This window comes from Podarcis raffonei, chromosome 8 (genome assembly GCF_027172205.1).
Source record: "Podarcis raffonei isolate rPodRaf1 chromosome 8, rPodRaf1.pri, whole genome shotgun sequence".
NCBI classification, from domain to species: Eukaryota; Metazoa; Chordata; class Lepidosauria; order Squamata; family Lacertidae; genus Podarcis; species Podarcis raffonei.
The window spans coordinates 91,827,383-91,843,396 of NC_070609.1; the positions used below are offsets into that span (position 1 = coordinate 91,827,383).

The 16,014-nt window shown below is 47.0% G+C and overlaps 1 protein-coding gene across 2 annotated transcripts in view; it reads left to right on the forward strand.

Annotated features, from left to right (window-relative positions):
* The first annotated feature begins 7,920 nt into the window (after positions 1-7,920).
* The window catches only part of KAT6A (lysine acetyltransferase 6A), a 98,432-nt gene continuing 90,338 nt past the window's right edge, over positions 7,921-16,014 (forward strand). The window contains exons 1-2 of one of the 2 annotated variants that reach the window (XM_053401568.1): positions 7,921-8,047; positions 9,648-10,574. In XM_053401568.1, the coding sequence (XP_053257543.1) occupies positions 9,972-10,574 (603 nt within the window). In that variant the 5' untranslated portion in view covers positions 7,921-8,047; positions 9,648-9,971. Of the gene's footprint in view, positions 8,048-9,647; positions 10,575-13,197; positions 13,202-16,014 lie in introns of those variants that run through there. The other variant, XM_053401569.1, reaches the window with a different exon arrangement.

Below are 16,014 nucleotides of genomic sequence, written 5' to 3' on the forward strand. Positions count from 1 at the left end.
CTTCCTTATATACCCACCGTGATTTCAGAGTTGGAGACAAGACAACTGCATGAATTTGACATTTATAAAGTGCCTTAATAAATTTATAAAGTGCCTCTCCAGGAAACATACAACACAACTTAAATAATACTAGAGAAGATCAGATGGGATAAAAAGGATAAAAGGTCTAAAATGCTGCCGCAATAGAGAAGTGTGCATGCACATGAAAGCTTATACCCAGAACAAACTTAGTTGGTCTCTAAGGTGCTACTGGACAATTTTTTTTCTTTTTATTTATTTCAACTGCGTCAGACCAACACAGCTACCTACCTGAATCTAAAACAATAATGTCAGCTTTAAGATATTAAAACTCTTAGAAGTTATAAAAAAGGGCCTAGGTGAAACAAGAAAGATGTCACTGAAGGGCCCAGGTGAGCCTCTCTAGGGAGAACATCCCATGGTTGGAGACCACCACTGAAAGGAGTCTCTTTGGCTGCCACACTCTGTGCTTCAGGTGAAGGGGAATCTTGTGGAAGAGCCTCAGCACTTTTGCAAACCAGAGTTTGCTCTCTGTGTTCAGCTAATTGCAGTCCTATTTGATTTTTGTAGTCCATACCCTCAAGCAACACCAGCCTTGATGCTTTCCCCCTGTAAATTCAGATTCACCTGTAATCTGATAAATTTCAGGAAATCAGGCTCCAAACTACCCCTCTTGGGATTGCCAATGATTTGCTTTTGCTTTTTGGATGGGTGAATCAATAATCACTTTCTACTTCTCCCCTTTCCACAGCTACAACTTCCTCAGTGCTTTCATTCCCCGACCCTTGCCACGGTCATAACTATTATATTCCCCTGCTACAACTTTTGATCCCTCAGATTTGCACAAAACTTTAAAACTGTACAAGCAAGCTGCTTTAAAAATTCCTACACCAGACATTGCACAGCAATCTAAAAGGTGTGTGCTGAGAATTCAAAACTGCTTTCATTTCTTTTCCAGCTATGCTTTGATTTCTGGCATGCCCCGGAATGCTTTGCACAAATCCAGAAAACAGCAAAAGGGTGTGTTTTTTGTTTAAAAATAATTTGCTGTTGTCCCTGGATGGGGAATTCTTTTAAGAAACAAGGCATGCACATTCAGCTATCTGCACACCTGCCCTGTTGGTACAGTTGACTTGCATGCATTTAACTTGTGTGACTACAGTTTTACATGCTTGGCAGCTGGCCAGCATGCAATTGCACAAGGTGGAGAACTAAAAAGTTCTTTCCATGGCAGGAAAACCCAGCATGGAAAGCACTTTCAAGCTCTCTGTGCTGCTTCCTGGGCTCTGGGGAGTTATTGCATGGGCTCTGGAGGCTTTCACAAGATATTGTGGGGCTGTGCAAGATATCACAGGATCTCGTGAAGGCCTCCAGGACCCATGCAGGACCTTCCCAGAGCCCAGTAAAGAAGGCAGAGAGCTTAAAAGTTTTCTCCATGCTGGGTTTTCCTGCCTCAGAAAGAGTTTTTAAGTGCCCCGCCTTGTACACACCTTCTAGATGGTGCTGGAGAACCACCTCCATCCTCCTCCCTGGCCATAGGCTGTCTGGAGCTGATGTGAGCCCAACAACACCTGGAGTGGCAAAGGTTCCCCCTCCCTGCTTGAAAGTCTGTGGAGATTACTTTTGAGTAAATATGCATAGAATCAGGTTAGGAGTTTGCATGCTGTACAGAAATGGCCATCTCTGGTCAATTAGAAGAGCAGCCATGGGCTTGGTGGAGAAAGCGACAAACTCTCTGGGAATGGATAACAGAGACGCTGTACCTCAGAGGTGGTTGCAGGGGTACCAGAGCTGGCAGTGGAGAAGAACAGGAGGAATAGCCGCCCACCTCCTGCTCTGCATGTTGGTGAGGACCGTGCCCAGAGGAAGATGAGTAAATGTGTGGAAAGACTGTAGTGAGGATTCACTGAGGTGACCTTGTCCAAGGGCCTTCCATATCAGCACAGATTTTTACTCTTTAGAACTCTGAACCCTACTCCCAAGTGGTACAGTGCTTTTTTTTAATGCTTTTTTTCATATTGGAATGCCGACTGATCTGATTTCCTACAAATAAATGTCCTTTTAATTGCATTTGAACCTTCTCTGCTACCCTACATTCTTACTGGTAAACACATGAGTCTGTTTTTTGCTTCCACAAAGAAATCAAGCAAGGAGACCACAGCTCCTTCACAGGCCTTTGTGGCACCCCAGACGCAAACCTGATTCACAAGACTCAATGCCATAGATTGTAGTGATAAGGTTTACAATATACATATAGGGGAAAATTTCAATTGAGTTCACATTTAAAGGTGAACTTTTTTAAAAAAAATATTTTCTTGTTTTACAGAAGTATGTGTAATGTCTCTTGTATTTTTTCCATGTAACATTTTTACAAATCAGTTTCATTTGTTGAGACATTAGGGGGGGAAGATGGGTGGGGTCGGGTGGCAACGTTTCTATTTTGCTTAATATATGTAGAGTTTGGTGTCAGCGTTGCTTGTGCAGGTTCTCTGCTGTTCACTTGTGTTCCTTTGGCGGTGAGAGAGGTTGGGGTTGGCCTAGGGTGTGGTTGTTTGTTTGTGGTTGGCTGTGGTGATCTTTGTTTTCATGTGTGAGTGGGGTGGGTGGGTGTTTTGGATCAGGTTAGCCATATTGATTTGTATGCTGTTGGTGGATTATTGTCATTGTCTTGTTGGGCTGTGTATGTGATAAAGGGGAGCATCTTCTTCTGTTTATCCCCATGTCAATTTCAGTTTATTGGTTAATTTTACATTTAAAGGTGAACTTAACTAATTTGCACTCTCCTCAGTGATACACAAACCAAAACACCACAATCTTTCAATTTTTTTTATTTATCCGAATTTTGCAATGCTGTTTACAAGTCTTGAGTTTTAAAAAAATGCACACACTATAGAAAATGCATATATTAGTGAAAACAGCATGCAAAAATTAGGGGAAATTTGCACTGAAATGCTGATTAATTTTCATGAGAGGTTTTTTAAAAAAAATAGCAAACTGATGCAAAAATATGGAGAACTGAATTTAAGATTGAAAAAGTGAGAAACTGAGCAAAACCAAAATTGTTAGATTTGCCAATCCATAGCTATAGACACTATCTTGTATGGCCCGGAGGCAGAGACATGATAACTCCCCATTTTATAGCTGTCCTTTGCAGCTAGGAATGTTTGCTTAAGCTATGCTTATAAGAATTGGTAAGTTGGCTGAGCTGCAGAAACACCCAATGACCCTGCCCCCAATTTGAGGCTTCAGTTGCGCACATACATATTTGGGAGAACAGATGCTTATCTATTACATTTATATCCTGCCTTTCCTCCAAGGAGCTCAAGGCTGAATTCATGGTTCTCTCCTTCATTTTTTATGCACAGAACAACCCAGTGAGGGAGGCGAGGTTGAGAGATGACGAGAGAGGGGGAGAACAGGCTGGCGTGCGTGTCAACAGGCATCATAAACATGCATCCAATTAGACACTAAATGAGGTGAAACGGATTGTTTGGGGTTAACTTCAGGTGGAAGTGATGGTTTAATTATAAGAAATAGTATAAATAAACAAACAAACCACACTTTTAGTGAAAAATTATGGGTATATCCTTTGTGCCGAACAAGGAACTTGGGAGTCAAGACCACGGCTCCATCTGACTCAGCCTGGCCTACTCTTCTGGCAGGCACTGGCTCTTCCGTGTCTTGGGAAGACGATCCTTGCTACCTGGCCTCTATTTTGGCTGAAGCATGAACCTGGGATCTTCTGCATGCAAAGTACCAAACTCACCTTTCAGCTGGATACTCCCTAGTTTAAATTTAGGTCTCAAAAAGTGGACTCTGTAGCAAGGTGGGGTGTTCCCTATTCAAGGTTCTAACTGGCCCGACTCGCCTTTTTCCAGGATACTCTATTGATCCCCCTTCCCCTTTTTTCTCTCTGTCCTCCCTGCTGACAATCAGCATTCTTTAGTCAATGAGCTCATTGCAGCCTTTACCAACCTGGTGCCCTCCAGATGTTTTGGACTACAACTCTGATAAGCCACAGCCAGGACATCGGGGGGAGGGCACTAGGTTAGCAAAGGCTGGCACAATCATTCCTCACAGGGCTGCTTTTGTGTGTTTGTGTCCCTTTAGAGTTCTTTCCCCTAAATATTTTTGAGCAAGCCGATTCCTCCCGCTTACTTCTCTATAATTCTGTTTTGGCTGCCATCCTGCTATTCACAGCAGCTGAATTTGCTGATACTGTAATGGGAAACAAGGCTATGACTATTTTTCCCACTATGACCCCTCCTCCCCTCTTCTGATTTCTCAGTGATTGCTGAAAGGACTTTATAGGCTTCCTGAACACAAAAAAGGCAATGGGCTGAATGCAAATCATTACTTGTCTTGAAACAAATGGATATTGGTTTCCAGTGGTTAGGGGATGCATCTGTATAGCCCAACCCGACACAGGATCACTCGGAGGTTGCATTGGGGGTGGCAGAGGAGTGGGTGAGGAGGGAGAAATCCCACCCTCCCAAGATAAGCCCCTTGCACCCTCATTGCTGGATTCCTGTGCTTACTTGAAAGAAAGGCACTTTCACATGCAAGTTTTAATTGAACCATAAACTGAAAATTGTACAATGCTGCAATCCTGTGCATACTTAGAAGAAAGCCAACACCATCAAAACCAGTAGGACCTACCGTACTTTGGAGAAATTATGCTTAGGGTTAGAGCATTAATGTTAAATGTGCTGATTTCTCTGCTTTCAGAAATTTAACATCTGCTGCAAAGCTGCTCCCCGTGAAGTCCTTTGCTTTTCCTGTGTCCATCATGCACCATCTCTCTTGATTCTCATTTATTCAGCAGCTCCTGTAATCTGGGCAAGTCACTGGGTCACATACACACTACTGTGCATTCAGTATTATTATTATTATTATTATTATTATTATTATTATTATTAAATTTTATATCCAACTCCTCATCCGAGAGTTTGGATTTGATATCCCTCTTTATCACTACCCGAAGGAGTCTCAAAGCGGCTAACATTCTCCTTTCCCTTCCTCCCAAACAACTAACACTCTGTGAGGTGAGTGGGGCTGAGAGACTTCAAAGAAATGTGACTGGCCCGGGGGGGGGCACCAGGGGGCGCATTGGAAGATGGCCGACAATAACATCTCTCCGACCCACATGAGGTAATTAAGAGGCTGATATGGGAGTATGCAGCCTCCCTTTGTTGCCCCAAGGGAATGGGGAATGCTGCCTTGCCTGCTGTGTCCATAATTCACCCCCAGATTCGAAAGAAGGGGGTGAGGGCACTAGGCACAAAGCCCTCGGGTGGGTCCAGCTCTCCCGGATGCTGTCTCTGATTTTTCTTATTTGTCACTGGTTTGCATCAGCTCGAAATATATAACTGGAAAAGAAGCAAATGCACATATTTCAAGTGAAGAACGGGAGTGAAGACTGCTAACTGAAGTGACCTCTGTGAAATGATTTAATGGACTACGACATGAAGAAAATACACCAGGTTTAGTATACCAGAGCGGGACTGGATGGGGGGGAAAACTTTTTTTCTTTTCTTCTATGTGATTAATCAATAACCCCTCCCCAAAAAGAACCGTCGCATAACTGATCTAAGCAGGATGATTAAAAACTGTATGGAAATGATTTACTACCAAAAGTTTGGCATGTGAGATCGAGAAAAAGAACAAGGGCTTTTGATGGCGCAACAACAAAAAGGGAGTCGCCATTTTGACAGGTCCTGTCGAAAGATTCATGATCGTGAGGAGGAAGCTTTGTTTTCATATTGGATTCCTGATAGAACCTCCTCGAGGACTGAGAAAGAGGGGACAGACCTGTGAAAAGTTAACGAGTAGACAGCAATAATGTTCTTCTTTATGGAAGTGATGAAATACGGTAGCTGTCTGAAATATGACCCTTGGATGAACGGAAAAATCCACACAGGAATACAAATTTGTTTCAACCCGCTTATGGAGACTATCAGAGGCCACAAAGACAAAGAGAAAGGAAAAATATATGGAAACAACTAGAAGAGATGTGGAAAACAGCAAGAAAGGATTGGACACAATTGTGAACATTATTTGGACAGATTTGTGGACTTTTAAAGCAGCAGCAACAAGAGGATTGGATCCCTTTCGGAACTTGAAATATGGGTACCCCCAACAAAAATTTAAAACTAGGATCTGTAATTCGGAATTTATGTGATTTGATTTGATTGGTCTGTTAATAAAAAATATTTTTTTAAAAAAAGAAAGAAATGTGACTGGCCCAAGGTCACCCAGCAGCTGCATGTGGAGGAGCGGAGACGGGAACCCGGTTCCCCAGATTACGAGACTACCGCTCTTAACCACTACACCACACTGGCTCTCCCGAGGAGCTTGGGGTGTTGTACACACTTCTCCCCTTCTCCATGTTATTCTCACAACAACCCTGAGAGGTGGATCAGGCTGAGAGACGGGGCCTGATCCACGGTCATGCCCAGTGGGGTTCATGGGTGAGAGGGGGATTTGAACCCTGGTCTCCCAGGCCCCAGTCCAACATGCTAATTACCACACTACACTTAGGACTCCAAAAATCCCATTACATCAAAAGAAGTTGATTTTGAAGTGTGTTGAAAACATATTTCAATACTTATTATGAAGGGGGGATATGGAAAATGACCACAACAAATGTTCTTGTTCTGCCCCCTCCCTGCTCATAAAGGTAAAGGTAAAGGTACCCCTGCCCGTACGGGCCAGTCTTGACAGACTCTGGGGTTGTGCGCCCATCTCACTCAAGAGGCCGGGGGCCAGCGCTGTCCGGAGACACTTCCGGGTCACGTGGCCAACGTGACATCGCTGCTCTGCCGAGCCAGTGCAGCACACGGAAACGCCGTTTACCTTCCCGCCAGTAAGCGGTCCCTATTTATCTACTTGCCCCCAGGGGTGCTTTCGAACTGCTAGGTTGGCAGGCGCTGGGACCGAGCAGCGGGAGCGCACCCCGCCGCGGGGATTCGAACCGCCGACCTTTCGATCGGCAAGCCCTAGGCGCTGAGGCTTTTACCCACAGTGCCACCCGCGTCCCTGCTCATAATTCAGTTTAAATGTATTCATGACCTATCCTTTGAACTTCACCATGGATCTCATCTCCCAATCCCCAAATTTAAAGTGCTGTCTTGGGTCAGCTAACAAACACAAACAGGTCAGTTATTACCTCTCAATGCTCTTTTTGTTTAAACTGTACAGTCAAGCAAAAAGTGGCTTCTTTGCCTGTATCCCTTTCATGGCATATTTATGCAGTTACTAATAATACATTAGTAGTACAAAATAAGAGGTGATGATTATTCCCAGTGCTCAGTTTCTAAAATCAGCAGCGAGGGCTAGAAGCCAGCATGAGCAGCTCCGTCCTTTTCGGGGGCTCTGCCCAGGGGAGAGTGAAGGAGATGCACTCTGCACGCGCTCCGAGAGGCCTTCTTCCCACGTCCACTACTGCAGGGCTGGCTGGGCGGATGGATCCTGCACGGCGAGCGCCGTTTCCGAGGAAGCCCGGGCGGGAGATGCCTTCAGGCCATGTTGAGGGCTGCTCTCGGTTTCCTACTGATTCAAACATGTTTAGGGATCTGCGTCCCCCGCCCCCGAAAAGCACGGCTTCAGCCCCAAAGAACATGGTCTGGCGATGGGGTGCCCTGGCTCTGGTTTCCTCGGGGCAGAACCCCTCCTCGCGCCCTTCGACTGGGGTCCCCGAGCGGCGCCCCGTCTCCGCGCCTCCCCTTGGGAACCGTAGTTTCCCTTTCCCAGCCGGGCGCCCAGTCCCGCCTGAGCTTCCCTCGCCCGGTCGGGGCTGCGCGTCTCTGGGCGCCGGCGGCGGCGCGCACGCGCCCTGCGTCTCCCGGGCTCGGCCGTTCCGCGGCCCGGCTCCCCTCCCCGCGCCGCCGCGGCTCCGCCCCCTCGGCTGTTCCGCTGCGCGCCGCGCCGCCCCCCGCCCAGCTCCGGACCCAAGATGGCCGCCGTGTCAGTTTGGGTCTTCGCCGCCGTCCGGCCTCAGGCTCCTGGGCTCCGCCTCGCGTAGGCCCCGGTAAGCAGCGGCGGCCGCGGCGCCTCTCCGGCGGGCGGAGGGCGAGGGCGGGCGGGCGGAGGGGCGGCTCCGAGCCGGGCGGCGTTGGCGGCGGCGAGAGGCGAAGCAGGAGGAGGCGGAGGCGGGGAGAAGCCGAGGGAGCGAGAGGCTGCGCGGGCGGGCGGGCATCGGGCGGGCTCCTCGCGCCAGGCCCGGCCGCGGCCTGCTCCGGCCCGGCCCAGGCTCGCCGCGCCAGGCCCAGCCGCGGCCTCGCCTGCCTGCCTGGCCGCCTCCCTCGGCGCCCGCCCGCCCGCCCGCCCGCCGGCGGCGGCAGGTGCAGGCCAAGTCGGCCTCGGCGGCGCCAGAGCGAGCAGGCGGGCGGGCCTAGCCGGCGAGGCCGCCGCGGGGCCGGAGCGCCGCCGCTTGGCATCCGGGCCGCCTCGGGCGAGGCTTCCTCGGCTTGGGCCGCGCTTCGCCGTCGGGGACCGCGCCGCGGGCGAGGCGGTTGGGCCCGCTGCCTCCTCCTTGCCCGGGGCCTGAAAGTGCGAGAGGAGAGAAGCGGCCGAAGGACGGAGACGGCCCGCCGCCTCCGGACCCAACTCACGCCGCCGCTGCTGCTGCTGCTGCTTCTCCTTACATAACGCCTTTTCTTGCTCGCTCTGGCGGCCAGTTGTTTATTGTTGCTTTTTTGAAACACACGCACGGATGCGAGCGACTTTTCCTTTTCCCGACTTCGGAAGATGCGCGGCGCTTCCTTAGGCTTCGCGGCCACCCAGATCTTGCGGTGTTCAGATCTGAGCGCCCCTTGCAAACTTAAAAACAAAAACAAAAAAGGCACTCTAAAGAGGGTAAAAACTTTATCCCGTAAAGTTAGGGTAGGCGGCATTCTGGCTTATTTTTGGGCTCAAGGCGTGCATTGCATTACGCCATAGTTCTTCTGTACATCCCTTGCAAGTTAAGGGAGTTTTAAAGTTTGTTCCCTTGCATCTTGGAGCCTGAGGTGGGATACATGTGATTGCCACTCAGGCCCTGACCAGACCCCAACCATGCTCTGCTTGAGCAGGTGGTAGGGCTGTATACCTTCAGAAAGTAGCGTAGCTGCAACCTTCATGTAGGTGTTGGGTTGGCCCGACTGCTGTGAAAGGTTGGGCTAGATGGGCTTCTGCAGCTTTCTTGTTAGGCAGTTGCCTTTGCCCCTCCCAACTTACCTTCTTTTCCCCCCAAATGATGGTGACTTGTCCAACCAGCTTGTTTTCTTGTAGTAATCCTGCAAGTCTCTTTCCTGGGTGAGGAGATGGAATGATCTGGCTTTTCTATGCGATTTTCTTCTCTACCTTTGGAGGATTTTGCCTCAGTTCTTTTGGTGGTTAGTGCCTTCTAAATGGTGTTTTGCTTCAAGTCCAGACTTGTTGAAGAATTGGCCCAATACATTGCCATTTTAAATGCCAAATCTTTAATTGCTTTCAGATTTTTTTTTAGACCAAATATTCTTCGACAAATTTCCCTTTTTTAACACAGCTATGCTGACGCTGTTGTGCTGAGGGGCTAGCAAAACTTTACAGTTAGGAGCTGCTTGTTAAAAAGTCAAATAACTCTGTTTTCTCTTTTTTCTTTCTTTCAGGCTTACCATTTTATTTACTTGTGTACCAGATTGGGAATGTAAAGAGCTGGAATGAGATGTGCTGAATTCGTCTCACCTGTATGATACACCTGCTGCTTTTTTTGGAGGGGGGCATTGGAAAATATGAATTGGTTCCTAACAGGATATATATTTTTAAATGGAAAATAGGAAATCTTATGTTTGAAAAAGGAATTTGGGGCAAACAACGTGTATGCTATGGTTAACTGGTCCCTATCCTCCGATCATCTGTTTTCCCATTCTGTGAAACTCCTTCAGTATAGGGATAAGGGATAACGACTCTATGGATATACAGAAGTCTTCATCATGGTAAAACTCGCTAACCCGCTGTACACGGAGTGGATTTTGGAGGCAATTAAAAAGGTCAAGAAGCAAAAACAGCGCCCTTCAGAAGAGAGGATATGCAATGCTGTGTCTTCGTCCCATGGTTTGGATCGAAAAACGGTTCTGGAGCAATTGGAACTGAGTGTTAAAGATGGGACCATATTAAAGGTTTCCAATAAGGGACTTAATTCCTATAAGGATCCTGATAACCCTGGGCGAATAGCACTTCCCAAACCACGAAACCATGGAAAGTTGGATGGTAAACCAAACGTGGACTGGAATAAACTGATTAAACGGGCAGTTGAGGGCTTGGCAGAGTCCAGTGGCTCATCCTTGAAGAACATTGAACGCTTTTTGAAAGGGCAGAAGGATGTGTCAGCTCTATTTGCAAGCAGTGCCCCTTCCACCTTTCACCAGCAATTGCGATTGGCTGTCAAGCGGGCAATTGGCCATGGGCGACTCCTTAAAGATGGACCTCTGTACCAACTCAATACTAAAGCAGCCACAAATGCAGATGGGAAAGAGAGCTGTGAATCTCTTTCTTGTCTTCCTCCAGTATCTCTCCTTCCACATGAAAAAGATAAGGTAAGAACCACTTGCTAACCAGCTCTTGGGTGCTGAATGGGAGATTCAGTGCTCCACATTACTTTTACAAAAGTAACTTAACTAAGAGTGTGAGCTGAGGACTCTCAGCTCAGTTCTGAACTCCCAAGTGGCTTTAGGCAAGGCCTTATCCCTCATCTTTCAATTTGCAATATGTGTGTGTCGAGGGGGGGGGGGGGTAATGCCAGTTTACCTCATAGGTCTATTGTAAGGATTACTAAGAGAAGGCAGTTTTGCTCTGTCAGTTTTAAGCAGCATTATTAAAAGCACTACAAATATGCCTTGTGCATTTTATGGTGCATAGATTATTCTTTCCAAGCATTGGGTATTTTGTTTGGAGGAGAGCAGATCAATTTTAAACAGGCAGATTCGCAGGGAGACAGATATGTGGTGTCTCTCCTTAAGCTGCATGTTAACTGCTCCTGGTTGGTGGGGGGCTTTTATCCTCTTCCAATGGGTGAATTAAATTTACACTTGCATTTTTGGCAGTGTAAGTTACACAGAGCTCTGTGTGTAGGGCTAGTGAATGAAGATAGTGAGGATGCAGCAAACCATAGTTTATACCTCCTCCTCCTCCTCCTCCTCCTCCTCCTCCATGAACTGCTTTCCCCACCCTTGACATGCCCCCTTTTGCCCTGTACACTGGTGTTACTTTCCCCAGCAGGGCTTTTCTTCAGCCGGTGTAAGTTCATGAGCTGGGTAAGCTATTTACACTCACGTAAGGCCAGCTAAGTTGGGGTGGAGTTGATATGCTTCATCTTAACTTCTCCCAGATAATGTACATGAGGTTTAGGATCCTAAACCTCATAACTTCAGTATACTTTCTTTCCCAAATACACAGTATTGAATTTATTGTTAAGACCTTCCATGTCCTCTCAAGTTTTGTCCTCACTGGGAAAGAGTGAGGGAAGCTGCTTTTAAGCAACTTTGGAAATGGGAAGGTGGGGTTTGTATGTTAAAGAATGAGTAGCTGTTGATGTAATTAATTTGATAATCATAGAGACCTCTTATTTGTTACATTAAAATCAACACTTGTCCTGATACTAAGTTTGGGAAAGCCAAAAGATAACTAACATTAGAAATTAATTTGTTTATGTTGTATCATCTGACTTTTCAGTTAATATTACAACTCCCTCCTTCAGAATGGGCTCTACTTTCTTGCTTTGCCACTAAATAGATCAATAGATTCAAATAGATTCAGAGGCAGTAAGCTTCTCAATGCCTGTTATTGAGAGTGCTCTTATGCTCAGCTCCCCTGGTTGGTCACTGTGAGAGCAGGTTGCTGGGTTAGAGGAGCCATTGGCCTGATCCAGCAGGCCCTTCTTACATTCCTGTTACCATGTCTCTGGACTGCTGGATGAAACAGGTCACTTGCCAGCATAGCAAATTTCAAAGTTGTAGTTTTACTTTCTGAATTGACTATTTTCTTTGATGGTGTACCAAGTTTTATGTTGCACTGTTTTCCCTCCTTCCTCAAAATTTGTTATTGCTAGTAAAAACCTGGTAGGTACTTTATTCTATCAACTAGTCCTGAGCTACCATTTCTCCTAATTGGGAGGAAGATTAGATTACTGGGAATGCAATGTGGTAGTAACAGCTGAAAGTTTTAACTGCTGGTATACACTAGAAAGTCTAGAGATACCTAAGGGCCCATAAATGTAATTCCAATTGATCTTGGATGACAAGGCAGACAGTGACATGTCTAGTGAAGAGAGCTGGCAGACTAGAGTTCACATTCTTGCTAAGCCACAAGCTGGTTGGATGACAAGTATTTGGCTGTTGGCCTTGGTTCACCTTCTATAGAGTGAGAATAGCATTGGCCTGCCTATTTGACAGTGATGTGATTAAGAGCTTTGATTGCCGTGTGTAACTTACTGTAGTGAACTTAGCACATGGGATGAGGAAAAAGCTGGGGATTTTGTGACATGGGATGAGGAAAAAGCTGGGGATTTTATATTGCCAGGTCTGTGACCATATAATTTATTGTTGATATCACATATTGTCATTCTTCTAAGACAGGAAGTTTCTGTCTTTAAAGTAGCCCCTGTTCCTAGCTTTTGTGGGCTTTGGAAAATCATCATCATCATCATCATCATCATCATCATCATAATTTATTATTTATACCCCGCCCATCTGGCTGGGCCTCCCCAGCCACTCTGGGCGGCCTCCATAGAAACCAAAAACACAGTAAAATATCACACGTTAAAAATTTCCCTGAATCATGTTGAACATTGCAGTTATACAAGATTTAGATATTATATATATCTTAAGTATAGAAATACAGTGGTACCTCGGATTAAGAGATACTTCATTAGAAATGAAGCAGACATTGGTTATTTGCAAATGAAAAGTAAAGTGTAGCACCAATAACTTTTAAACGATGTCCTGTCAATCTTAATTTTGTTGACTGTTTCAGATAGTCTGCCAACCTCATTTGGTCTTGGTAGATAAAAGTTTGAAATCTGTGGTTGTGATGTGAATACGTTACTAAGGTAGCAATGGTGACCATTGTCTAACTCAGTTGATACATAGAGTAAACACTGTTAGTCAATAATGCTACAAACTTGTCATCTTGGAAATCTTAAATATTGGAATACAGGAAAAAGATACTACATGATCCAGTGTAGCAAGTAGCATTGGTGAAGGCCAGAGGAAGTCTATAAAGTTTGTCATAGTAGCTGTTCTCCCTGTTGATCTCATTTGTAGTAGTTTGGGTTGCTTTTGACATGAGAGCATTCTTCCTGACTGTTCTTACAGTGTTAATGAGTTGTCCACTCTCATTAATGCACCCATTCCTTTTGGAAACATTACCCTTCTTCCAAAGAGTAAAGGTGGTGTAAGGTAAAGGGACCCCTGACTGTTAGGTCCAGTTGCGGACGACTCTGGGATTGCGGCGCTCATCTCGCTTTACTGGCCAAGGGAGCCGGCATACATGTGGCCAGCATGACTAAACCGCTTCTGGCGAACCAGAGCAGTGCATGGAAATGCCATTTACCTTCCTGCTGGAGCGGTACCTATTTATCTACTTGCACTTTAACATGCTTTCGAACTGCTAGGTTGGCAGGAAGTGGTGTAGAAGGGGATTATCTAGTTTTACATCCATAATACAGTGGTACCTCGAGTTACAGACGCTTCAGGTTACAGACTCTGCTAACCCAGAAATAGTACCTCGGGTTAAGAACTTTGCTTCAGGATGAGAACAGAAATCGCGCAGCAGTGGTGCGGCGGTAGCGGGAGGCCCCATTAGCTAAAGTGGTACCTCAGGTTAAGAACAGTTTCAGGTTAAGAACGGACCTCCAGAACGAATTAAGTACCGTATTTTTCGCTCTATTGGACGCACAGGACGCTCCTAGTTTTTAGAGGGGGAAATCAAGGGAAAAAATATCATTCCCCCCCCCCCAGCCCCAAAGAGCAACGGACAGGCTGCGCGCTTCCTCTTTAGCCTTGAGCAGCATCTTTAGCCTTGCACAACGGGATGGATCGTGCCCGCTGTCCACCGGGGCTGGACTAGATGACTCCTGGTGTTCCCTTCCAACCCTGCAATTCTGTGACCTCGGAAGTTGTTGGGGGTCTCCACCACTGGAGGCTTTTAAGCAGCGGTTGGGGGACCATCTGCCTGGCGTTCTTTAGCTGTGATTCCTACATTGTGAGGGGGCTGGGCTAGATGACCCTCGGGTGGCCCTCCCAACTCTATACAGTCCTACACTTCTGCGGCAGGAGATCCACAGCCACTTCACACAATGCCCACTCCCAATTTTCATTGGAGAGACATGTGGCTTCACTGTCTAGGAAGGTACCCCCCTACCTGCCACTGTTCCCTCACCCCACTTAAGCCGAGGGAATTCCTGCCCAGAGAAGCTCCCAGGTGAGGCAAGGGTTAAGATCTACCTCTGGTAAATGGCTTTGTATCCTCCCCTTTTCCCTTTTCTCTTCTTCTTCTATGCTAGTTCCTTCTCTTGTGTTTTGTTTACTGGTAATCTGTTTTTATTGTATACTAAAATAAAAGCTGCAAAGTTTCCTTTTTTATAACATTCCCCCCCTCCAAACTAAAACGTTAATCTAGATAAAAACACTGATACAGAGGAAAATAAGGGAGTGGAGAAAGGACGAAAAAAGAAAAAGAGGTAGAGATAGAGAGATTTTTTAAAAGTTGGCTTCTTTAGCCTTGTGCAGCCTCCCGCGGCTGGAGAGGCGTGCTAGGAAAAGGGGAAGCATGGGCAGCGAGCGGGATGGATCGCGCTCGCTGCCCGGGCTTCCTCTTTAGCCTTGCGTAGCCTCCCGCGGCTGGAGAGGCGGTGGCTGGAGAGGCACGCATGGCTAAAGAGGAAGCCCGGGCAGCGAGCGGGATGGATCGCGCTCGCTGCCCGGGCTTCCTCTTTAGCCTTGCACAGCCTCCCGCGGCTGGAGAGGCGCGCACGGCTAAAGAGGAAGCCCGGGCAGCGAGCGGGATGGATCGCGCTCACTGCCCGGGCTTCCTCTTTAGCCTTGCACAGCCTCCCGCGGCTGGAGAGGCGCGCACGGCTAAAGAGGAAGCCCGGGCAGCGAGCGGGATGGATCGTGCTCGCTGCCCGGGCTTCCTCTTTAGCCTTGCACAGCCTCCCGCGGCTGGAGAGACGCGCACGGCTTTTCTAGAGGAGGGAGAAGGGACTGACTGGCCACGTCAGTCCCTTCTCCCTCCTGGGGAAAAGCCCGCAAGAGCCGTGCGAAGCTTGTGTGTGGCTCTTGGGGGCTTTTCCTGCTTGCCTCCCCCCCTGCATTCGCTCCATAGGACGCACAGACTTTTCCCCTTAGTTTTTAAGACGGAAAAACTGCGTCCTATGGTGCGAAAAATACGGTACGTAACCAGAGGTACCACTGTAATATTGTCTGGTAGCTGAGGCTGAGAAATAATGAGTGATACAAGGTCTACCCAGTATGCTTCAAGGTTGAGCAGCATTTTGAACCCGCTATTCCTTTTCTGTTGGCCATTTCCATTTCCTATGGCAACTTATGCGAAGATTAATGGTTAAGAAAACATTAATTTCTTAAAGGTGCATGTGAGAATTTCATCAGGCATTCTCTTCTAGCAATCTCTTTTTGGTTGATGTCCTGTTTACACACATCCCTTCTGGCGTTAGAAGCTCAGATATATAGGCTAGGTGCCAAATGGCACCTTAAATCTAGGTTGTGGTTGCCACAATGGAATGTCTGTTCACCAGGGGGTTGGACTGGATGACCCTCAGAGTCCCTTCCAACTCTATGATTCTGTGATCTCAACTGCATTGCTTGACTGTAGCTTGCCCTTACAATTCACTTGTCCCAGTATTAAAAAGGAAAAAAGCACACAGGGGAAATGGAAATGGAAATGGTATTAACTATGAACTAAGGCAGAGGTTTTTAAATCGGTTGCCAACCTGGCGCCCAGAAATCTCCATGTAGTTGC